At 42.0% G+C, this 25,816-nt stretch overlaps 1 protein-coding gene across 1 annotated transcript in view; it reads right to left on the reverse strand.

Moving 5' to 3' along the window:
- Positions 1–1,957: 1,957 nt before the first annotated feature.
- PLBD1 (phospholipase B domain containing 1) overlaps positions 1,958–25,816 on the reverse strand; it is a 38,123-nt gene continuing 14,264 nt past the window's right edge. The window contains exons 4-11 of the mRNA XM_054278652.1: positions 24,622–24,760; positions 18,056–18,220; positions 16,738–16,882; positions 9,594–9,794; positions 9,343–9,483; positions 5,387–5,572; positions 3,621–3,727; positions 1,958–2,125 (exon numbers count right to left, since the gene is read on the reverse strand). Of these exons, the coding sequence (XP_054134627.1) occupies positions 1,958–2,125; positions 3,621–3,727; positions 5,387–5,572; positions 9,343–9,483; positions 9,594–9,794; positions 16,738–16,882; positions 18,056–18,220; positions 24,622–24,760 (1,252 nt within the window). The remainder of the gene's footprint in view (positions 2,126–3,620; positions 3,728–5,386; positions 5,573–9,342; positions 9,484–9,593; positions 9,795–16,737; positions 16,883–18,055; positions 18,221–24,621; positions 24,761–25,816) is intronic.

A 25,816-nucleotide genomic window follows, 5' to 3' on the forward strand; every position in this document is an offset into this window, starting at 1 on the left:
TCAAAGCCTCCTCTGGCCACTGATGCAGCTGTACAGGGAAGAGGAGCTGGACCTAGCTGCTGTGGTCAGGACTGGCAGATCAGCCCTAGCTGGCCTGGCAACAAAAGAAGCACAAAGGACAGCACAGCAAGAGGAAGGCAGTGGCCTTTAGCAGCACAACCAAAGGCAAAAAGTAGCCACAGTCACACAGACTGGAGTCCAAAGGCTCACAAGGTCCCATTGGTGTAAATATTTACTTACTGAAAGGCACTCTCAGAACAGCTCTGATGTCCCACAACTCTGGGTTGGAGCACAAAGGTCATACCTCAGGGGGAGGCTCAAGGTGACAGAAAGGCAAAGCTGCCATTTCCAGGCATGTTGTTGTGTCATGGGCACATCACAGGTGCCACACAGCTCCACTCCCTGCAGGTGGAAGCATCTAGCTAGCTGTGCCCTGGGTCAAGAACACTGTTCACTGTAGCAATCCATTGGCAGTTTCCTGGTCCCTGGGGACCAACTTTTAAACAGAACTTCTCCATTTGTATTTTTATATAAAACTGTGTGAAAAAGCAGTAAATTCATGCTGCTGCAGTGTTGCTGCATTGTCTAGGAGTGACAGTGAAATCAAGCCATCCTCCAGCCCCTCTGTGCTTTCAGTTTCAAACAAGCAGCTGATTCTTGGTCCTCTGCTTGCTGGCAGCTCAGCTCCTTGCAGTGTTCTTCATGACCCAGATCCATTCCCTAAGTGTCCTCCTTAATGCCTGCTGCAGCCTGTTCAATCCAGGTCAATTCAATCCAATCTGTGGCAGTGGCTCCACCCCCACATGGAGGAGGTCTCTGCACACAGCATCTCACACCTACCTCCTACCTCAGCAAACAAATCACTTCAGTCCTTTCATGAATTTTTCATCATCAACAGCAGCTTTGCTGTAACTGCTGGTCTCCCTCTTCCCTTGGCAAAAAATCACCCTTACTCTGAGAGCAAATATTTAGCTAGAACCTCACCCAGTAACTTGCTCCCTTCCCCATCACACAAGCTAAACGCTAGAGGCTTCATTAAAATCTCACACTGCTCATCATTCTTCAACTTCATAACACAGGGCAGTGCTGTGCACTATTTAGCTTGGACCATCAAGGACATGAGGAAAGAGCTGTTTATTTTGTTTTACTTAATTAAACATAGAACATCTAGCACAAAACAGCCTAGTGACTCAACTCCTTGGTGTAAACACAGGTAGCTAAGAGTAGCCCTGGCCCTCACAGCCATCTCACTGTCACATTCCCCTGCTACAGCTGAGAGAGCAGACAAAGATGGCACTGAGCAACTGCATGATCCATTCCAAGAGAGATCCCTTGTAAGAGATCCACTGCATCACATTTCTGTCCCTGCAGCCTGGGGCGGAGGCATTTCTAAAGCATCAGGCCGCTTCTCTTCAACCTCTTTTGCAGCCTGTGCTGCTCTGGCCACACAAAGGAAGTCTTGACAGTGCCACTAAAAGTCACATCCTGTACAGAACAGGCTGATCTGCCATGGACAACGCACGCTTGATGGGAAGCAACTTGCAGCACACTACTCAGACAAAAGGCAGAGATCAAGCCAGCACTGAGGTAAGGCCATCACAGCCCAAAGCAGCCACCTGGTTTGTCCCAGCTGCTAGAAACAGATCACTCTCACTGGTGGCATTGCTCCTCACTCCTGCTCTGGGAACAGCTGTGATGATGGCTCAGATCAACAGAAAGCTCTGCCACCTGCTTCTCATCAATCCCAGTCAGAAGAAGGGCCACTCAAACAGCTCAGAAGAAAGGAACGTGCTTTGGGCTGCAGAGAAGCAGCCAATATCAGTACAAAGTGCTTGGCAGGCAGAACATGGGAAGGCAGGTATAAGGCACAGGGATGTGGACATCCAGGTCGATTTATTACACAAGAAATAAAATTCCTATTAAAAAAAAAATCCACTTGTGGATGCTGGCGCTGGTTTTACAGGATGGGCCTCATGGTGACAAAACCGAAGTTGTAGGACTCGGGCAGGCCCTGGTGCCGCGTGCGGTTGAAGCGTCTCCAGCTGAAGACCGGGAGACCGCCCTGCACCGGAGGGCCATTGATGGCCGAGGCCGTGAACGCTGCAGCCAGGCGGAAATCCGACACCTGGAACAAAGGACAGGAACCCGGGGCAAAAGGGCAGCGTGAGGCTTGGCACATCCCCATCCCAGCCAGCAGGAACAGCTCCGGGAGATTTCATTATAAGGTGAGGGAAGAGAGCACAGGGAAACACACACAGGCAGCAATTCCTCCCCTGCGCAGAGGCACCTCCAGTCACACAGCAGCCAGTGCTGAAGGGCACCAGCAAACCACAATCCCACACTTGCCCTTGCCAGGCTGAAAGAGCCAGAGCATCTGCCCTCAGGCCAACCCTCCCTGATTTTACGGGGCTGCAGCAGGTGGATGAGGGGTCTTCGCTAAGCTCTGCTGCATGTTGAGCACTTGGGCCATCCCCGGGGCATGTCAGGGCAATTCGGGAATGGAGAAGGGCAGCAGAATTAATATTGCTACCCAGGCTCTGCACTGCTCCTTCATGGTCTCCAAAGAGGCCCCAAGCCTCCTCCATCTTCCCAAACTCAGACACTAAATATGTTGGTAGGGTTTATAACTAGAACAGGTTTGGCCTGTGCTCTGGGTCATTTCTTGCAATGCCCCTCTTAAGCCCCCCATTCCACCTCCAGCCCAGCCCATTCTCCTTGCCTAACTGTGCTGGCTAGGCACTGCAGCAGGCATTGACCACTCCCTTACCAGACCCCCTCTACAAAGCCATTTTCTGCATTCCTCTTGTATTACCCAGCTCTGGGAATCTCCCACTACTGTCCACTGCAACACACAGCTGGCTGGACACAGCAATGGAGATATTAAAATAGCCCCCCCAGTTCCACCCTAGCAACCAAACTCGTAATCCAGAAATGCAGCAAGCTGGACCCCACAGGATAAAACACTGAACAACTTTTCAGCACAGCTGCTTACTTGGGCACTGCTCTTCAGGTGAAAATATCATATCACCTGCCTAAAATAAATGCTGTTTTCTCCAGAACAGTGGGTCTAAGGATTTTCCCACATACCCCTAAAGTGCAAAGTGATCTTCACCAAACTTTTGAGAAAGCAGTTTTGCAGAGAGGTGGAGCCCCAGAGTGGGGTAGCTTACTAGAGAGCCAGGCTTTTGTAAATGTAAACCTAAAGTGAGACTGCAACCCCTTTGCTGTGGGCTCTGGGAGGCACCCACAGAGTTCTAATGAACAGGAGGCTGAAGCTGTACAACAGTCTCCTTCCCTGAGTGAGCTGAAGACTCATTTCTTGCTGTAAGGATTTGGAATTTAACTCCTGAACACTACAAGCTCCCATGGGTTAAGTTGCTTCATACATCTCCCCCTGTATCCTGTGTCACTGTGCCAGGACTGATGTCAGGGACAGGAAATGAGACTCTGCAGAGAATTCCCACCTGAGGAGGTGCCCAAGCACTGGGACAGCATGAAAAGAGGGAACAGACATGCCTGGCCATGCTTGGCCTGGTGTAGGGAAGCATGCTACAGGTCTGACAGGAGCACAAACAGGCTGCAGCCAGCATTCAGCAGATATTGGAATTGAGGCAATTTACCTTGGTGTCATAGCAGCCTGCAGGCACTGGTATAGAAGGATTCAGGTCTTCCCGGCAGCAAATGGTGTTGCAAGGATTGTGTTCAGCATAAGGATCATGCTGATAGTCTGGGGTGAAATGTGGTGGGAAGAGCAGAAGAAAAGAAAAAAAGTTAGCCCCCTCACAGAAAGCTGATGCCAAGTACTGGAGCCACTAAAAACTGGGTAACTGCACTCTGTCACATTGCTTTTGTGCTTCTCCACAGGTACCAGCTACATGACATTAAGTAGACAAGCTCCTAATTCAAGACCATAAAGCTACTTCTGCAACCCAGGGGCACCACTGCCAACCTCTAACTACAAGTATCTGCAATACCACCTGATGAAATTCTACATGACAAAAGCTTGTAGAAGCTTTCTTAAGAGAAAAGCAGAAGAGAAAGGGAAGTGGCAGGTGGGGGGTAGGGAGAGAGAGAGGGGGAAATGAGAGCCTTTGTTTTCCTGTTCTGGATTAAAATAAGTGCAAAGAAGCAAAACCTTTGAACACCCACTGCAGTAACTGCAAGTCAGGAGGGGAAGGTGGTGAGCTCAGCATCTACGAGCATGCAGCTACTCACAGCTCAGACAGGAATGACACCCCACCCTGGGAGAGGCCTCCCAAACCTCAAGTCCAGTAAGCAGTACACTCCCTGTAATTGGGAATAAAAATATAGCATCTAAAGCTATCAGTACTCTGAGATGGGCTTAGCCAGAAGTTAATTAAGCGGGGTTTAATCCAGTTAAGGAGAGCCCTGTCAGGAAAAAACAACAGAGCATTACCTGCTGTCCTGGTTCAACCCCTGCTGGCAACTAAGTAACACACAACTGCTCATCCACATCCCTCCAAACCCCACCCCTCATGGGATGGGGAGAAGAATTGGAAAAAGGTAAAAACCATGGGTTGAGATAACAACAATTTCAATAAGTGAATTGTTAATAATAAAAATTAAAAAGGAGAGGGAGGGCAAGAGAAAAAATCCTTAGAGAAAGAAGTGATTCACAATGCAATTGCTCACCACCTGCTGACCAATACAATGCCCTTTCCTGAGCAGGGATCAGCCCCTTCCAGCCAATTCCCACAGCTTACACAGTAAGTATGAGGTTCAATGGTATAGAATATCCCTTTGGCCACTTCAGGTCAGATGTACTGGCTTTGCTCTGCCAGCTTCTTGTGCATCTGCTTGCTGGAAGAGCATGGGAAACTGAAAAGTCCTTGACTCACCAACAACTAAAACATTGGAGTTTAAATGATAGAGCTATCAACATTATTCTCATACTAAATCCAAAACACACTACTGTATTAACCACTTAATTAAGAAAATTAACGCTATCCCACCTGCAAAAGACCATTTGCCTGAACATGGGAAAAGACCTCAAGTTTTACACTAAATTCTCTGGTCTGATCACATCTAACTGTTGCTTAGGACTTAAGGCTTTCAAGATTGACAGGCTGTAGATGTATTAGGTGATAGCAGTCCATGAGGTCTCTTGGAGTACTCTCTTGGAGTCAGAAGCTTTCTGGAAAAGTCAAATAACAAGCCCAAGGGGCCTTGCTCTTGATAGGAAACTTTAGCCCAGTTTCCTACCTCCAAAGTAAGCTTGTGTCACCTTTTTACTTTGTGTGTATTCTGCATTTAGGACAAAATAACTGATCTGTATGTGAGGTTGCAGCTTCCCACTATAATCCAAGAAATAAAAGTAACTCTGCTTATTAAGATCAGCTCCACAGCACACAAACAGGTGTCTTACTGTTGTATCTCATGATGTACTTCATGCTTTCCAAGTTGGTCACCTTGCCCTGGTCTCGACGGAAGATTTTGGCTCTTGGAGCAAGGTCATAGGAGAAATCCATGCCATACTTGACAACGTACGATGCATACCCACTGAGATTGTAAATCTTTTCATGGAAAGGGATATTGTATGAAGGCCAGTAACCTGTCAAAGACAAATCCCAATCTATTAATCACTTGAAAAAGCTGGATGCCCTTGCTTGTATCAGAAAAGAAAATAATTAATTGTCCATGTTCTATTGCCTCACCAGCATGTCGAGGAACAACACAGAAAACTGGTTTGAACACAATAAGGAAACAGTCACTGGCATGACCAGGGCTGACTCCCAGCCTAACACCACTGGAGACTGCATACCCAGGCAACCCGCCCCCAGACTTCCAGCCTCAGGACTCATCCTGCAAAACAGCTGAGATCAGACTTGCAGCAGCCTGAACATGCAGCATGGCCACAGCCCTCTGGCAGAGGTTTCCCTGCTGAACCTTAAAGGACTGCAAAATCATTTACCTCCACCAAACTTCACAGTGAGAGGCCTGAAGTCACTCTGGTTTTGCCCCCTTCCCATCTTACCGAAGCAGAACACACCATGCTGAGATGTCAGGGAGGGACTGACACACACAAACACACGGAGACCACAGACACTCAAGGTGAACAGGAGGCAGGTCAGCACACACACGCTTTGTGCAGTGGGGGTTGCACATAGCCATAAAGAAAGATGGGGGATTGCTGCACATTTGGCAGTAGCTGCCTTTGAAGGTTAAGAAGTGATCAGCAGAGCCTTGCTCTAACTTTTCCAAAAGCAATCCTGCACAAAACTGCCTGAAAGAAGACCATTGTGGAAAGCTCTTGTAAAGAACCAGGAGACGTTCCAGGTCAGAATCTGAGTACAGGAAGTCCTAGAATATATAAAAATAGATAACTATACCTTAACATTTAATTTTTTCTATTGTTTAGGCAGCAAGTATATAACATGAGCTAGGTCCCAGAGTAGCACACTTTCAAGTTGTCTCCAAAGCACTAACATTCCCTTGTTGTTCATTCTCAAATCACACACATCAGGATTTGGCTTAGAGATTTACTATCTAGGCACTGGTAAATGCAGGCCTCTACATATTAAAATCAGCCCAGCATAGTGTGAAGAGTCTGGTGTAAGAAGCTCAAAAAAATCAACTGGAACTCACCGGGAGCAATACACACAAATACAAACCGAAGGATATGCAGACAGCATAAGCAGTGGAGCGCTGTCTGAGTGGAGGCCTCACCAGCTTGGGTCCTGCCTGGGATAGGGAAGACAGGGTATTCCTGTCTGCTGGCATTTGCTTACGTGACCTAGAGCCTACCTGAAGGAAACAGGTTGTGTACAGGCTGTGTTGTAACACAGGCGTCCTCCAGAAATGAGCAACTTGCCAGCCTGTAACGACGCAGGCCCAAGGACACGGATACATCAGCTTCCAAACCAGTAAGGTTTAGTTGTGATTCAAAAAGGTGCTGCTGTCTCACATGAACACAGTGCGTACAGATGACCTCTTTCTCCCACCTGGAAAAACTTGTTAAAATTGCTAAAACAGAGAAAGCTATTAAAGTTCCCCTCTAGCAAGAGCTCTTCTGTGTCTTAGGCTCTGCCAAACTGCAAATCCCATGCAAAGAGTGCAGCAGACAACCTAAGCCAGGCTTTACTCAAGGGCTGCTATGAGCCAGTGAAACCTGGCAGGGTGCACAGTGACAAAAAACAAGTCAAGAGAGACTGTGAGGTTGAAAGGAAGGGATGACATGAAGACAGCAAAAAATCCCTGAATCAAAATGCTTTCCTCCTCTGCACTTAAGAGAGTAAAAGGTATCAGCAACATGGAGAGAGAGCAATAAGAATATTGCACATATGGCAGAAGACACACAGATCCCAGGCTTTGCTCTGATGTGTTGATGTTGATATACTACTCATTCACCATCAAGAAAAATGAAGTGCAGCCTATTTCTGTGACCTACTCCTTCTCTTCAGACAGTGTTGCCCTCCCTCACCTCCTCTAAAGGATTTCTGAGCTTTCTTTGTCAATATACAGAAAGCACCCAGACATCTTTGCCTGGAAAGGGCAATGTAAGAGATTCCTGGTATTGAGAACTCATCTGCACTGCCCTACAAAAACGACAGAAGCCATAAAGAAAAAAAATCTTTCCATTTTCAAACCTGCATAAGGAAATGCTTCATTTTTCCTCAGTACAATGTTTACTACAGCAATACCTGCTTTTGTTCACCTGAGATTTCAATTCTCATTCTCTTTTGTTTCTAGGTTTATGCTTCAAAGAGACTTAAAAAGCAGATGCTGGTGGCAAACTCACTCTGACCAAACTAGTGTGCCCAAAGTGCATTATCTTGGGACACCTGTTACATGGCAATGATGGAGCTTGCCAGGGTCAGCTATTCTACAAAGTCTTTAAGCCAGCAGTGGTATTGAGAAAGATAAACTTCCTTCACCTGAGCTGCTTCAAGCACCTGGGAACAGGGCAGGGGCCTTGATGGGACTTGTCTGGTGTCCTGCATGGCATGGAGGAGTTCAGATCTGCTGCTTACAGCAGCTGAGGTCTCCAAACCTGCACTTTGGCAGGGCTTAGCTTACCCTGAGTGTTGAAGGCTGTCCTCCTAATGTTTAAATTCCCAGAGAATGACTGCTCTGTTATCCAGTATGCACAAGGTACACTTAGATATCTGGGAAAAGACATACTGTAGGTATGAGGTGTAACTTCTGTAGGTAATTTGTAACTACTAATACATGCTGCCACCTTTGAGAACAGAGCAGCTGCAACATCTCAGAGGGAAGAAGTGGTCACTATGTGTCCAAGCCCAGGAGTTGGGCTCAGTCCTACAGAGAATGCCACACAGCTGCTCCAAAATCATTGCTGAAAAGGAACTCAAGGTACCTGCCAAGCCTGGCCTCTCTGCACAGGTATAGCACTGCCATGCTGGGGCTGCAATGTTTCCAGTGCCAGAGCTAGAGGGCCTCTATCAGCTGCTTTGTCTGCATCCCACACACAACACAGCATTGAGAAGCCCAAGGCAAAGGAAGCCAAAAGAGACCGACAATGTGGCAATGCCTGGAATAAGCCAGAACTTTCCAAGAAGCTAGACACAAGGAAAAATTTCAAAGAGAACTAACCCCAGCTGCTAACATAGACAAATTTCCCATCATTTTGATGATGAGCAATTCATCAATTTATCCCCTCAGCATGTGATTAGGGGAAGGAGCACAAAGCATCAGACACACTTAAGGCTCAGGCTTTTTGTTGATGTTCTAAGTGTCTAGTAAACACTTGAAATTAAACCTGACAGTGAATGTTCTACTTGACCAAGATTTTTGTTTGTTTTCCATCAAGTTCTTGCCAGTCTTGCTAGGGAATTAAAGAACCTTTTAAAAAGCAAATATTTATCAGAAAACAGAGATCCAGAAAAGTTCAGGAGATTAATTTAACATACAAGTTCTTTGGTATTCAAAATTTCATCTTCTTGCAGGGTGACCGACTCAACAATCATTTTGAGTAGCCCATAGCATCACAGTTATTTAGTACTGCCCCAAACAGATCTCACATTTTCCCTCATTGGTCTCTACAACAGGGAAAAATAATACCAGAAAAAAGGCAAGGATGCAGACAAGCAAAGAGACAAAGTCTATTTTTCCCTCCTCTGCTTCTAGGAGACACAGATGTTTACTGCATTCCTGCCACAGCATACCAGATAAATGAATAGATTGCAATTCACCCAGATGCAGAGGGATGCTCACACAAAGCTGAGGGTTGCTCACACAAAGCTTCCTTACTTTAAACTCAGGACTAGTGTTCAACAAACCCCTCCCTGGTACAAAACACAATTCTCAGTAAGCATAAAGAGATGGTTTTCCTAAGCCAGTAACTACTATAGGAGCTATTACCTTTCCGGAGAACATTTGTTTGATCAGAATACTCCACAAGGGTGGGGATCTGCTCCACAATGTACAATGCACCATCATCGAGGCTCCTCTGCAGCTTGACCTTCTTCAGGTCTAGAACCATGTACTGATTGTTGTAGGTTCCTGGGTACAAGAACAGAGAGAGTTACATGTCCTGCCAAGGGAAGGAGACATGCACAAGAGGTAGAGGGAACACATCTTTTTTCCTAAGATGCATATACAGGTGTACTTACCAGAGTTGCACTTGGAGAAGGTCTCTGCCCAAGTTTTGCCATCATTTGCCATCATGTTGGCAATGCGGACCCTCTGCCAAGCTAGCAAGGATTCAGGCACCACTTGCTTAATGAGGGTTTCATTATAAACACTGTTGGTGGTCTGCAACATTACCAAGCCGCTGCCCAGTATGTAAAAGTCATCCAGGGACACCAAAAAGCCTTAAAAAGCAGTAACACAAAACCTGTTATCTTTGTGAACCTTTGATATACTCATAGAACAAAACAGAGATAAGTGATGAGGATATGGATGAGTCCATGCGTGTGTGTGCGAACTTAAACTGTACAAAGATTAAAGATGAGGTAGTAACTTCTGCAAGGGCTTTGGGCCCACCTGTCAACACAGTTTGAAATGAGAAACTGTCACGCTTTCAAGACACCTAATTCTTTGTCTAAAGCATTTGCTTTGTGTTTGTATGCCAAGCCTGGAAGCTTCTCCATAAGTCAACCTATGTCTTATGCTAAGGATTACATACCTTAAATGCCTGTCAAGTGTTTGTTTCTAACAAAGAAGTGAACTAAAAACATATAAAAATTCAACAATGAAAACCAAAGCAAAGCACAAACTCCACAAAAACACTTTCATCAACCAGTATCAGTTTTAGATTTTTACTCTGTAAAGACAACATAAATTCATTTAATTAATTTGAATTAATCCCCTTAATTCCTTCTGTATTAAATCAAGCAGAACAATCTTCCTTCTAGTTTAATCGTCTTCTAAGTATTCTTAAAAGCATCTCAAGACACAGGCATCTCTTAAATCATAAACCACATCCTGTATATGAGGAGAAGGTCTACCTACTCCTCTTCCTGACGTGTTGTCACGGGGGTTTTTTATTCCTGCCAGCTCTGCAAAGTCAATACAGTGATGGATCTGTGGGCAGGATTCCCTTCCAGGTTACATGCCAACAGAAGTGCTAGGTCCAGCTGCAAACCCTTTGCCAGGAGGTGGCATACAGAGCTGCAAAGGTCAGCTATATGCCTTGGATAGTATGGGGACTACTTGTAGAGCAGAAATAACTTGGCCTTTAGATTACTCAGCAGATACATGGCTGCCAGGCTGGGGAAGAAAGGTTGTTAAGCAATCTGGTCATGGGGAAGTCATACAGAGCCTAAACTCTTGTTAAGAAGTTTTTAATAGCATCCATCTTCAAAGAATACAAAATGCTAAAATGCTGTGTTACACCATAATAGTTGAGCTCCGCTATGAAATCTTCCACAGCAAACTTTATTAACACAAACTGCAAAGGTCACCAACCTACAACAGCATGAGAGACAACCCAGCTTTGCCTCCTACTCCTGGGCTTTTATCAAAAGGCAGACCACCTTCAAGCAAAAGTAATCTTTAAGGGCTCTAGTTCAGCAAAATTTCTTTAAAGAAGTAAGTTCTCAAATTAGAACAGATCCAGGAACATACACTGTGTGGACATCTGTTCTCTAAAAAAATATCAGTATAGAATAGACTGAGCACCCTGGTATTACTCATGGAGAGAGAGGTAATACATTATGTACATTATCAGCAGAGATCTCCCTCAAATAAGTAAGGAAATGAGAAACATCCTAAACTTGGCTCTGCCAGTCCATTTTACACAAGGACTTGGGATACTCTAGCAATAATCTGCTGCATAACAAGTCAAGTGGTGCTTGCCCAAACACAGGCAATAATTGAAATTTTTGAAACAATTGTGATGTGAATTGAGCATCAATTCCTGCGGGTGACAATGCCAAGTGTCCTACTTCAAAACAAACGAAGCAATTTCTCTCTCCAATTTCAATCAACAGCTGAGATAGAACAGAAAAACTTGACTCAAAACAAGTGCTAACACAAGGAATGATGCTGAATTAATTGAAGGTTGAACTCTGTAATTCAAATAAACTGCAAAGCTCAGCTAAGCTGAAAAGAAGGAGATTTCCTTCTGGGTCTTAGTATTTATCAAGTTTTATCCTGAAATGTTTTATAACAAAACATGCCCTCCATTATACACCATTACCAACTTAATAATTCCAAGATGGCATTTTGATTTAAGGCATAGGCAACTCTGAAACAAAGGGAAGCTAAAATACAAGCAACAGGTTACCCATGGTATAAAGACATCCAGAAAAATAAAACCTGGGCAGAGAAGTCTAGAGATATCAGCAGATGTTTGATGTCCTCTTGAGCCATTCTTCTAAGTGTGTATGAGAATCTGTTGTAAATGAAGGTGTTATCTCACTGTATGCTTCTTCTATGTTTTTCCTGTAAAACCATCTCTGCAAACCCACTTCCCATTTTGTTAGGAACACTCAATCAAATTTGTTTTATTTCATTGTTTTTTGGGTTTTTTTTTAACCCCTCCCTCCAATGAACCTGACAACTCCACAGAGAAACAAGCAAAAGTACTTCTGATTGCATTTTCTGGATCTGATCCATTTAGATTCCATTTCCAAATGCTACTGGAAAATGGAAGTTTCCAGAACATGGAGTTGCACTCACCATGACATTAATCAGCCAAGCAAAGCATTTTTTGCAATCTGAGCCACAGTGTTCTCCAGAAAGTCAGCACATCAAAGAGCATGTGGGTGGCAGCACGTTCTGGGGTACTATTGTTCTGAAAGAGGTAGACTGCTGCTTTCTGAACCAGACAGCATCAGCTTTTTTGATGTTTTAAAAGGTCACTGTGCTCTTTCAAGTATAGCATGGGTCAGCTTTACTGGCTGGAAGTCAAAGCTATGAGGTCTAGCCCACCTCTCAGGACTGGGAGTAGCTCCTAGCTGAGATGCCCAATGCTCTAGTGTATAAACACATTTGAATATGGGAAAATAAAGGTATTCTCTGGATTAGCAGAGAATCAGCAACTGCCTCTCATGTCAAGACTGAACACCCATCAGCTGCCTCCCTTCCACTTGCACATCTCTCCTAGACACTAAGAACAAGCACACACCACACCACAGCTCTGGTCTCATCTCCAAAGCTCACCACACCTTCCTTTGCTTCCCTCCAGGTTTTGAACACATGCTGGAGAAAGCAGAAAATGCTCTGGCAATACCTCATGAGCAAGGTACTCCTGAGAAAAAAGGCTACCATCTTTTCCATGGTTTGTTCCTCCCAGCTCTTCCTCACACTGTGGGGAAGGATTATGCTGCATTAACACCAGATTGCTTCAAAGCAAGGGACACAAACTACCTCTCTCTCCTGCCATAGTATGGATAGACAGATGGATAGATATGACATGTATAGTCAGCCATCAAGACAACTTGTGCCATCTTACTCGCACATCAACACCTAGCTCAACCCAGAAAGATCCCAATAATGGACCAGAGGAGGAAAGGTGGAAGTAAAAGTCTTCAACTGTTCTTCTTCAGCTGTTTTGTTTAAGCTGCTAAAATCAAATTAACTTACTTTAAAAGACCATGTCTCAGCACAGAGAAGGTAGTTCACTATCCAAACCAGAGCGCTTAGTCAAAATGGCACATTCCTGCTCTTAAATGGAGCTCAAAAGAGCTCCATCCAAATGGATGAAAATCCTGGAAGCTGCAACCCCCCTGCTATCCAAAGAAAATCATAAATTTTATCAGTTAGTCTGGCTCATTTCTTTGAATGCCTCAATGGGCAGTGTAAAGAATTGACCAGAGGTGAGGAGGGAAAGGGGCACAGAGGGAGAAGTGCAGGTTCCTGTCTGATCCACCACTAGATATGTGGCACAAAACATAGAACCTACCTCGTCTCTATCACTTCCTTACTCCCTCACATGAGCACAGCTTCATTCAACATTTGTGAGGAACAATAACATTCTCTGTACAATTTCAGTTCTCTCTGCTATGCATTGATTCACAAGCCACAGGAAGTACTCATGTCCAGAGCTTGAAGAAGAAAATGAAGCTCAAGCTTACAGTTCAGAGACATTCCTCCTTTCCAAAGGTTCACAGAACTGTCCTATGTGCAGCTCTGCGGACAAAGACTATGAGCAGAGTTCAAGTGATAATTAAGGTGAGTTAGTGTGGAAATGAGCAGGAAGTAAAGAAATCATTCTGCAAAAACAGAGATTACAACTCCCATTAATTCCCACTTGACTGTGCCTCTGCAGGACTACCGCTGCTCTGAAAGGGAGAAAGCAGCAGAGAAGATATGCTGTTAACAATGGACATTTGAACTTGGTGGCAGAACACTGGTAACTGCTGGGGAAGCTGGGATGGACTCTACTCCTGCCTGTCCTCCTACCTGCTCACTCACAACATGAGCAAAGAAGTGCAAGGCCCTCCAGCTGCACCACAATGCACACCCTAACACAAATCATGGTTAGTCAATAGCCTCAGAACCTCTAAACTGAGTCACAGGTAATACTAATTTTTGCAATCTAGTAGCCCATCTTTTGAAATTCAGTAAATAAAGAAATAATATGGATAATTGTATTCTGTGACCCCAGGAGAAATCATGGATTTGGCATATCCCTTCTCAGAAGACAAATGACCCCTTAACATTTTCTGACACACCTTTTGGATAGCAGCATAGTTTTACTCTATATCCTATCTTACTGGATGACAACAATCTTTGAATAACTCAGTTAAGTGTCACTGAAGGCCTAGAAGGGCACCTGTCTTTTAGTGCTCTCTGTTTCCCCCAGAAGTTAAAAGTTCTATGTCCATAGGATCAGGTGTCCATACTATTCAGGTGAGATTACTAGGTAGGCCTTTCTTACTGGTTCTTATGTCTATCAGGACAGAGACTAAAAGCAGGAACATTTATGCAAGTAGACATTACAATTGTCAGGCCAAACCATGGCCAGGAGCTGCAGATTCCAGTCAGGTGTTCTGAAAATATCTCTCATCATAACATGGAGCAGAGGAATTTGGCAGTTGCTCCTTCCTACGTGACGTTCCTGGAGCATTACTAGGCCAGTGCTTACTCATGCCATGGTAAACTGCAGGGCTGTGAACTACACCCACAGCTAATGCAATATGCTGCAGTCAATGGAACATGCTTGTCTAGTGCTTGTGATAGCACCCTGTCATCAGTGAGCACCCTGTGCATGCCACAGGCCTCTCTTAACTTCACTGTAGCCATGGGAACTATGCTTTCCAACAGTTCTTATTCATCTTATTGGTAGAAGTACACCTTCCCACACCACTATGTTAGAGTCCACATGGCAATAGCAGGCTTTAAAATCAGCCACCTCTGCAGACCTCAGCCCTCTCAGGGAAGCACAGTGTGATTTTGTATACCAATGAACAGACCCCCAACTGTCGCCCAGATTTTTTAAGATTTTCTAAGCCTTCTGATGTTTACATTCTTGTAGCAAACTTTCTCACACACTTTCTGTAAATAACTTATTGTTTGGCATTCTTTTGTGGAGGAGGAGAAATTTGATGGACTGTAAGTTTGTCCAGTGTCATTGGAGATGTGGCACTTTCACCCTCTAATCCACTGTCACTTTTGGAAAATTGTAAGTGTTGGAGTCAGAAAACAAACTTTCCCTTTTCTTCACCTTGAGAGCAGCAGTGTGTGCGGTTGTTTTGTTTCGTGTCCTATAGTGACACCAACCATTTCAGCAAAGCCGTAGCTGATTTTCAGGTATCCTGCCACACACTATGCTTTGCCAGTCTCATAAAACCATAATATTTTTATTTCCTTATACAAAGAATCCACAAAAGGGGACAACTGAAATACATCACCATGGACATCCACTAAAAATAAAATAATAAATGCTCTGTGTGGCTGATCATGATTCCCAATTTTGAATCTGCAACACAATGCAACATACAACAGTTGCTAAACAGAGCCACATTCTTGTGCTCTCAGTACTATCATCAGTATTTCAGCTGAGAGATATGAGAGCCAGAATAACCTCATGAACATTCACGTGATAACCAGAGCTCAGAAACCTTTGCTTTCAACCAAATTACACAGACTCGGCAAAATTCCTTGCAACAAGCAAGTGAAATTCCTCTGAGGCAAGCACAGATAATCCAAGCTCTTCAAAGGCTGTGCACTCAAGAGACATTCAGGCTACCTCTACTCCCTTCCTCAAATTAAAAATCTCAGATGTCAGAAAATACTGCATTCCTGAGGAGGCTCAGACTCTCACAGAAAAAGACTTGTTTTCAATGAGAAATGAATGCAACTGCTTTTCAAAACATTCTCCCAGTCACAGTCTCAGGAAACCCTGCCATGAAGAACCCTTGCCCTTACAGTAAAGCACCATTACTCAACAAAGCACATTTGGAAATCATCAGCCAACAAAATTTCATGAGAATGAGAGAGTCTGCTATAGTATTTACTTCATTTAAAATGTTTTATAAAGATTTTTGACTGTTTAGGTATTTTGGAACTTGAAATTTCACCTCTAAAGCCTTATGCAATGTCAGCTCTAAGAGGGAGTCACAGATTTCCTTTGGTTTTTAACGCTCCCATTTCTTGATGGTATTCTGTACTACCAAGAGCACATATTTTGCTCCTCAAACATTACTTGCTGGCAATTTCTAACATTTGGCCTAATCTTCCCAAAAGAATATTTTTCTAAATATTTTGGCTGGCTATATTACTAACACACCAAATAAGCATTAAAACATACTCTCCTCTGCAACAGCTTATAGAGAAGCTGGAAAAGGAAGATGTAGGGAGAAAGGGAAAAAAAACCCCAAAAAACAACAAAACAACTGAAGGCTCTTGAACCCAAGATCAAAGAAACTGATACACTTCCAAACAGCAAGTGTTTGATACTCAGTAATAATCCTATTACAGTAGGAGTCACGTCACAGTGGTAAACAGAAGCACTCAAAATTGTTGTTACCAAACATGCAAATGCTACAGGCATGGTGAGGAGTTCAGCACTTGAGATGACTGCAGACTACACAAGCAGAATTCAAAGCAGCATGTTTGTGCCAGAGGTAAAATATTTAACCAGTATTATTCAGAGCACTGAAGGTGATTAATCAACAACAAAAGACAATGACAACAATATCATGCTCAAGACAGAAAATTCAAGCTGGCATTTTGTCCTCTTGGTTGCTAAAAGTTCTAAGGTAGATTGAAGCCAGTGCTTCCTTTCGCAGCCAGGACAGCTACAAGACAGTAAGGTGGTCCATATTAAATTGAATATCTACATATTTTTGGTTTTCTTGACTTTACCTGGGTAACTACTGAATGAGACCCGGCCAGTGCTGGTGTATGGATCAACTATATTGAAGTTCCAATGCTTATATATTCTCAGTGTGGCTGCATAAGTAAACCAGCTGGAATGGGCAAAATATATATTCTCATATCCAGGTAGAACCTGGAAAACAGAAGCAGAAAGATTAATAATTTCAGACCTCATGATATTCTGCATGTTTTCTACTTGATAGAAACTGGGAGAACTACTTGTTTTAAGTAGTTTGATTAATTGCATTATTGAAGAAAGAGCAGATTCTTGTGCTTTTAGCTTGTACTAAATGAATTTCTGAAACCTATAGAAACAATTCTTACCTATGTGTTGTTTTCAAAATAAAACATCGTGGGGTTATTTGGGATACCTGCATCACATGGTATAGGTTTTCCTCCAGTTTCATTTGGAATATTTCTATTCACACATTCAAATCACATCTTTTCAAATATATCTGACATCAATTTAAAACATGCTGTTTCTGTGAGAATTGCTCTGGCTCACTTTAAAGTGAAGTACAGAAGCAAATGCAAGTAAATTTCATTTGAAAAGGTAAATATATATGTTGATAGTACATATTTTCAAAATATGTCCCTGGTTCTACGATTTGTTGTTAGCTCAGAAACCTCTTACTGTAAGCAAATACTTTAGTTCATGTTTCTCAATTTAAGGTGAATATTGTTACTCTGCCATACATTGACTCTCTGGATGCTGATTAAATCTTCTTAGCAATTTTAACTGAAAAATGTAATTGCCAACATGATGCATCAGTCACTTATCTTAAAACTGTGGGGTTTTTTTCTGTCATCACTCCTACTGGAAAGCCATTCAAAGGTATCACTATTAACAGAAAACATCCGCCACTTGCATCCATTTGTTTTTATGTTAGCACTATCCGTTACTTTAAATAATCCTTTTCCTTTTTTTCCCTGCTTGTTTGCCCAATGTATTTGTAGTCACTCACAACATCTCTTTTCAGACTTCACTTCTCTAGGTGAATGAGTTATTCCCATTTAGTCTCCCCTCCCTGGTAGTTCCTCATTCCCTAGTAGTTCTAGCAGCTTTTCAACATCCATCTCTGTGGTTTTAGTTCAGTCTTTTCCCTCCCCTTGAACTCAAGTGAGAAAAACTGGACTCAAAATCCTGTAGAGGCACAAATGACAACTGCATATATGCATCTTGATCATTGACAGAAGTCTCTTTATGCACATGCAACATGAACAGGGAAGACGGAAGACTCCAGAAATGCAGACTCATGACACTGCAAACCAACACAGTCACTGGAGATTAAGTTCTGGTGCTCACCTTGATCAGTGCAGAGCAGTGTCCCATGTCCCACTGGTATCTCCCATGGCCTCCTGAATCCACACTGCATTGTCTACCTCGTGCAGAATAATCAAACAATGCAGGAATAAGGTCCAACAGGTCTCCAACTGCATTCAGAAACTGGACATCAAAGTTGCTCAGTGGCTGAATAAAGGAGAAGATGACAAAGAACACTTTGAGACAGAAAAACATCAAGACAGCCTCAGTGGTTAGAATTTTTCTTTTGCTCCAGAAGGAAGCTCTCATATGGCCTATGAAATGCCTACTGACAAGGCCCAGGTGCTCACACTCACTATGGCACCAGGCACTGAGGAAGCTTTCAGGATCTGGCCCTTGTAGTGGCATTACCAATGCTACAATTTCTCAGGCAAAAAGGAAGATGTAACTGTAACTAAAGAAACCTGAGTGTGTGTTTGCAAGCAGCATGTCAATCAGTCTGTTATGATTTACTGAGATAAAATTTAATTTTTTTGTTTATCTAGATGTCTTTGAAGTGTCTTCCACTAATGGTCTTGGGAGATCTCAGACATCTATAAACACTGCAATTTAAGACATCCTCAGGACTGAGGAGGAAGAAACAAATGAGGGGAAAAATAATAATAAATACCAATCAAATAGCTGAATAAGGAAAGTCAGTCAAAAGGCACTCTGCTATGTGCTTTAGAAAACTCCTTATGGTTAGAGCTAGCCAGGGTTAACAGGGCTAACTACACACAGCTGGTTGTGCAACATGCTCTTTAGAACCTCCTCTTACTTTGCCTCTTCAAAAATAAGAGCTTAATAGTGGTTTAACCTCAACCTTCAAATGCCGTGTTCTAAATCTTTCCTGTTCTTGCTTTCACCATGCCTTTTGTTAAGGCAAGGCTTAAGAAAAAAGTCAGAACACACATCACTGTGGTGCTGTGAATAGTAATTTTATAATGCCACATAATCATTTAGCAAAGAAACACATTGCAATATAAATCACTGTTACTAAACCATATAGCTGACCTCTACAAACCCCAGTAAAGGGGGACAAGGAAAAATGAAACAGCATCAAATTAATTTACTTTTTATTCAGAATAAAAGTATTCTGAATATTTTTATATTGAATGTAATATATTAAATATAAAAATATTGAATTCTGAATTCTGTGTTATCCATCTCCTGCTTTGGCTGAAAGAATAACCAACAGGAAAACCAGAAATCATGTAAACTCCAGTCCATGCATCCCATAGGAAGGAATGAGACCTTCCCACAATGTTTACAGACAAGAGAAATAAGCCATTCTGACAATTAAAACCATTCATGGCAGAAAGCCCCAACAGCAGCTGTAGTTTGAGGGAGAAATCCAAAACAAACTTTCATGTGTTACATTGCTTTAGTTCATCATGGTTTTGCTGTAAGGATCCAAACAAGGGAGCAACATCAAGAGATGTGTCTTTGGATGGTTTAAGCAACTTAGAGGTATGAATCAGTTACAAACCAGTCACAACTTCTGTTTCATTGGAATCCATGTAGAGAGACTTGGCACTGTTTAAGCACCATTTTCCCCTATCCAGCTGCACTGAAAACCCACCACACAATAAGAAAAGGCCATTTTCCAATGTCTGATTCACACAGGCATCACTGTACAGTACCACCAGGAAGGGAGCAAACTGGCTTGCATGAGATTGCTCCAGCAATCAAGATATTTTAATTGTACTTGACACCCATTTGCTACCAAACCATATTCTCCTTCATAAAAGCTGCATTCACTGTAATATCTACAGGTAGCTACATTGATACTGCTACAGCAATGGTCAGAATTGCCTGTGTATTTTTAAAAAGTTTCACATTTCTGTGCTTTCTTACCATCACTCCAAATTAAAACTTCTGTAACTATTAGGAAATCCATTCAAATTAGAACAAAAGTGCCAAGCAATGAAGCTTTCAAAACAATAGGCACAGAAGGGTGCCCAGAGAGCAGGAGGAAAGATCCACTCACAGCACAGGTTATGCAAATTCCTAAGGCACTGGGTGAGATTAGGCTGCCAGCTGCCATAGCCAGCCAAAATATCAGAGATGTACAAGAGGACTAGGTTGTTAAGCACCCCCCAGAGTTCTGCTTTCAACTCTCTTTTGAGGGTCAAGCAAATTTTGTTCTAGTTTATTTCCAAAAATTCATTACTCTCCTTGAATAAACCTGGTTTTGTGTTTAAGACTGTCTGATGTGACATCACATCAGCACCGTGCTCCTCTGGAGCCTCAGTAAAACAATGCATTCGAACAGAAGACACAAGAACTGCACTGCAGGCCCAATTAGGAGTGGTATTAAGCATCTGCCACAACACAGCTGAGAGTGCCAGTTTTGGAAAAACTACAGCTGATTTCCAGGATATGTGAAGAAATCTTCTCTATGATGAGTTAATCAGTGTCCACTAGCAAGAATTAAACCCAAAAAACTGCATCATAACAATGCATGATATAGGGCATATTACAATTTTTTGTAATCACTTTTTCCCATCTCACTCAGCAATGTCAGAAAAACTCCTTATAAACATTATTTAGATCCTGAAGAAGAATGAATGAACTAAACTGACAAGCAGAGAGGTGGTAAAGCCACATCAAAAGTCCTTTTGCTAGAATGTCTGTCTCCTCTAGGGTGCTGTCCTGAACAGCAACACAAAAAATCAATTTGTTTGCCAATCCAAGAAAGGCAGAAATAAACTTACAAAGGGCAGCAAAAAGGAGAGAACCAGCCCTAAAGGCTTGTTTACATGGGACATTAAAAGAGGCAAGTTATTTTGTAACAATTGTTTTCCAGCAATTTGTCCAAGCCTGAGCACTCTGAGTAGAAAATAAGGAAGCATAGAGATCTATCCTGGAGTCATTCTAGTATTTAAAACTCTGACACCTCCTCATTCAAGAGTAATATCCCTGCATAGACAAGCCCAAGATTAATCACAGTGTTGGAAGAGCATTAGGCAGATGAAAAGGCTTTATGTTCTTTCAGTGCCCCTCCCTCAGAAATTGTCTTGACAAAAGGGCTGGGTTTGTTTACTGGATATAAAATGTTGCTAAACCAGATGGAATAATGTAACATTTTAACATAAAAATGTATTCAAATTTTGACATCACTCTTAATGATACCTGTAAATATCAAATTCAAAATACAGAAGTTTACAATGTACATTACCTTCATGCAGGTCTTAATGGAAGAATCTACCTAAAATAGTCCTCAGGACTCCATGCAACAAAAACCCAAAGTTTAGAACAAAACAATACAAAGCATTTCCTTCAGAAAGAATAAAAAAATATATATACTAGTGCTACTACCAAATCATTCAAAGCCCAGATTTTCTTTCTGCAGTAAGGCTCAGTTACTTGTGGCAGACACAATGGTTCTACAATATTCAAATAAAGCAATCTGAATTTTAGGGGAGAGCAGAAAAGCAGAACATTTCAGAATTACTTATGTGCACATAACCCAGCTCTCACTTAAGAAGTATCTGGCTCTGGTTTCAAACTACCATGCATACTACCAGAAAACAGAATTTAAAAATTAAAAGCAGATTAGTTATGAAACAGCTTGTTTTCATTCTCCTGAAAAGGAAATAGTTCTATAAAACTCTGCCCAATGCCCAGTGTTACAATTCACAGACTTCATTTACACAGTTGCTTTTCTTCACCCCCTTTATCTCTTTTAGCCTATCCATGTCAACCAAACACCTTCTCAGGGTTCAGGAGACCATCCTGTCTATGTATGATCAGTCATGGAGCAGGGAAACATAAGAACCTTGAAACTATCTCCTCTTCCCCTTCTCTTTCTCATGTCTCTGGTATTTTGGGAGTTAAGGGGAAAACCCTCCTAGCCTTTCTTCTACAGCATTTACTCTTATTTTAAGCTTAAGACAGTGGGAACAATTCTCCTCTACATATACAGAATAATATGTTGAATTTAGAAGTACAATAGCTTTCCCAACAGCAGATAGAACATCAGAGCATCAGGCAACCAAATACAGACTGTCACATGTTGAGTTTTGGCTTGGTTTGGGGTTTAGGGGGCTTCTTTTGTTTGGTTTGAGTGTGGGTAAAAAAAAAGGAAAATAAAAATGCCCCAATTCATACAAGAGGTATTTTTTAATATTTCTGATATTCATTACCACCATGAATTCAAACTATTGAACTACTAGATATCAAAAGATAGACTTGTTCCTGATGATGATAATCCAAAGACAATAAACACATGGAAAGGATTCTTTTATTAATGAAACAAAATAGTATCTACTAAAGGAAAGAGGTAAGAAGAGACTTCCAAAGCATTGAGGAAAATGGGCTATAGGAATCAGATTTGCTTTTAAAAACATGCAGAATTTGTTACCGAGACTTTCAGTATGAAATTTCTTTGATTGTTTTATTTTGAGAATTGAGTAACAGAAAAATATTTGTTACTGGAGTTGTTGTCCAAAAAAAACCAAAACAATTGGGTTAATAGAACTAAAGTACCATACTTAAGAAAAAAAGTAATCTACTAGGTAAATTTATTTGCACTTTGGATGGTAGATTTCTTTAATCACAAGGAATAAGGAAGATACTGGTAATGTTTTTGCTTGTTTGGTTGGTTTGTGAGTTTAGTTGGGACTTTTAAGTGCCAACAGTTTACAGAAGCCGAGCTGATTCTCAGATAAATGGATGTGCCAAATCTAGAATACCAGCCAGAAGCTTTGCAGCTGCACCTGTTTTTATTGCCCATGTAAGCTCACAGCAACAGCCTTCAAGGTCTGTTTGCTGAAGGACATGCTAACAGCAATAAATATGCACACACAGTGGTAGCCTAATCTCTCCGAAGTACTTGAAAAGTATCATGGTGTCCAACAAAATGAACTCCCTGTACTTTTACAGAACATTTTACAGAATGTCAGGTATCATTTTGATGCCAAGAAAACCTAAGAACCTGGCTGCAAGAGTAGCTGTCCAAAATATACTCAAGACAAGGACTGATGTTAACTTAGTGGCTGTGGCAAAGAGAGGAAACAGCAGCACCATTTTAAGTAAGAAATACATACACAGTGAATATTTTTGCTTTGAATAAAAGTATATGCATCTCAACATAGGTGATAATCTCCAAAGGTAAAATTGCGCCTGGCATGGAAAAAGAGTCAAAATAAATCCCACCAACTGCTGCAAGTATGTCTAGGAAAAGAAAAAATATTTCACGCATATAATTCAAGAATGGAGGACACATATATTTCAGCCTGAACCACACATCTGAACTTTCACCAAATGCACTATTCTTATACAGACATGCTAGTGAGATCTCTAAAGAGAGGATAAAAATTATTCAAACACTTCAGAGGTCAGTGCTTTTTAGTGCATAGTTAAATAAGCAAGCATCAGGGAACACACTTTGCAGGCAGGACATGCCTATCACAAAGAAATAACTCAGACACAAACCAGCACTTTTCCCTTCTCCTCACATGAATCGAAAAGATTCTAAAGCAGCAAAAAAGCCAAAAACCTGATGAGCTTGACAGGGCTCTTCAGATACATGAGTTATGAAAGGATATTAATGTGTTCTTTTCCTAGAAAGTCAAGGTTTCTGGTGTTTTCCCCTACAAACTCAGGTCCCTCAGGATGGATTTTGATTACAAACACCTTTTTTTTTCCCAGTTTGAGCTGGCTCCCCATCCATGAAAGCCCCAGAGTGACTTCTATGCAAGAAAGATGTACATTTTACTAAAATGCAATTGTTTACAATTCAGAACTCCCAGCTTCTCAAAATTCTTGGTATGATTAATCTAGGTAAGAAGGTCAACTACAATTACTCAAGTCCTTCTTTTCACACTGAAAAACCTATTAGATATTAGACTTTAGGACAGCATTATAATTGCCATATCTCTACTGGAGTTCAGGGAGTTCTGCTATTACATACAAGCTGATGATCTGGAATTTAATTCTAATTGAAATTAAAGAAAAACAAATGATGAAAAGACACCAAAAAAACCCAGCTAAACCACCACCCAACAAAACCCCAAAATCTATCCCATCTGACCCGCCACAACACAGACCACATCTTTTGTAACCATATATTTTTGAGACTTAAAAGACAGACAAGGAGAAGTCATTTAGTAAAGTAAAACATACTCCAGGATAGAAAGGCTTTTAGGATTTGAAATCTAATGCTTGGAAAAAAGAATGAAAGCTTTAATTCATGCTGTTGCAGGTATACCCAAAGGGTCATCTGCTTAATAACAATTGTAAAGTAACAGCAACAAGCACTTTAGAAGTGTTGGACCTTCAAAAATTCACATGGATACAAAAGCCACCCCCAACTTAATCATCACATGAGTGCTCAGGGTTCCAAGCCCCTTGTGAAGAATCTGTGGTTACATGGGCCAAGGGCTCAGTCACATTATCTACACTGAACAGCCACTAAAGATTTTGCAGAATGACATGCAGAATACATGCTTGCCACTAAGTAGCCTATTTCTGGCTTTTATTTTTAAAAAGTGGATCCCCTTCTCCCATGTTTGTCCACTGACATCCCAGCCCCAGCTACTAAAAAAGACGTGCAGTAGTCTTACTGTTAGTTTATGTAGTTTAGCCCACTCGAGGGCTCCCATGTACAGACCATCCAACTGTGCAATAATATAGCCAGCATGCCTCCAAAATGGGTCATCCTTATTATTTCTGATTTGTTGTCTTGTCCATTGATCTTGCTTCCTGCAGAGGAACAAACAGGTTGGGGTTTTCTTGGGTTGTTTTAGAGTACAATTGATAATGCAGGGAAGGGACAAATACATTATGACCCAGATGGTCCAGTCTTACTCAAGATCTGAGGCAAATCACGCTTTGGAAATCCTGCAGATATAAGCATTATATCCTCCAAGTGTAAATGTTCAGACTTAAGCAAAATACCCTACAATCATGTGCCTCTACCAGATTTTAGTGTCAAAAAAGGAATTGAACTTCATGTTTGTGGAGGATTTTGCTATAGCAGATTCAGTCAGTAAATGGAAACAAGTGCTTGAAAGGTTGGATGAAACATTCCCTTTTAAATGTCTATTTAAGAATAAAAATAGACTGATATTTGAAGAGCCTCCTTCTCTCCCCTGGGTTCAAGTGCAGTGAAGGCTTTCTGCTGGTGGTGCTCAAACATTGCCTGAGAACCATGTCTTTGCTCCTCCGAGTAACAGGAGGGAGGCCAAACAACTGTACCCTGTGCCAGATCCAGTCAAGAGCCAAATCACCCAGGTTTAGGGCATGAGGCAACACAAGCTGAACAGACCCTAGGGCAAGAGTCATCAACATTGTAAGGACCTCCCAGAATTCTCTCTTTTGCTGTGCAAAAAGAGCCACAAAAGAACCACAGGAAATGAGAATCAGATGCTAGCCTCTTCCATCCTCCTGTATCTATCCATCTGGCACTATGTAAAGTAGCAAATTGAGAGGACAAACCTGTAAAGGAAGCAAACTCTTCCAGCAGCATATGGTGAGAAAATCAACCAGAGTTAGCTTTCTAGAAACATCAAGATGCAAGAAGTACGTCCAAGGAAAGAGGGATATGGTCAGAGCACTTAGGGCTAAGGACTTTCAAGACAACACAGCAATCCATATTACAAAACTGCTATAAAGTAAAGCAGTGATGCAGGAGTTGAGGATAGAGGCAATAGAAAAGCAATACAAGGCCAACTAGTATTGCCCCCATTCATCCAACAATGCATCTTGGAGAATACAGCTGCTTTGCTGTGTCATTCTAGGAAAAAACCACATATACAC

The sequence above is a fragment of the Melozone crissalis genome, unplaced genomic scaffold, assembly GCF_028551555.1.
Source record: "Melozone crissalis strain CALT ecotype California unplaced genomic scaffold, PUWL_Pcris_2 ptg000004l_1, whole genome shotgun sequence".
Lineage (NCBI taxonomy): Eukaryota > Metazoa > Chordata > Aves > Passeriformes > Passerellidae > Melozone > Melozone crissalis.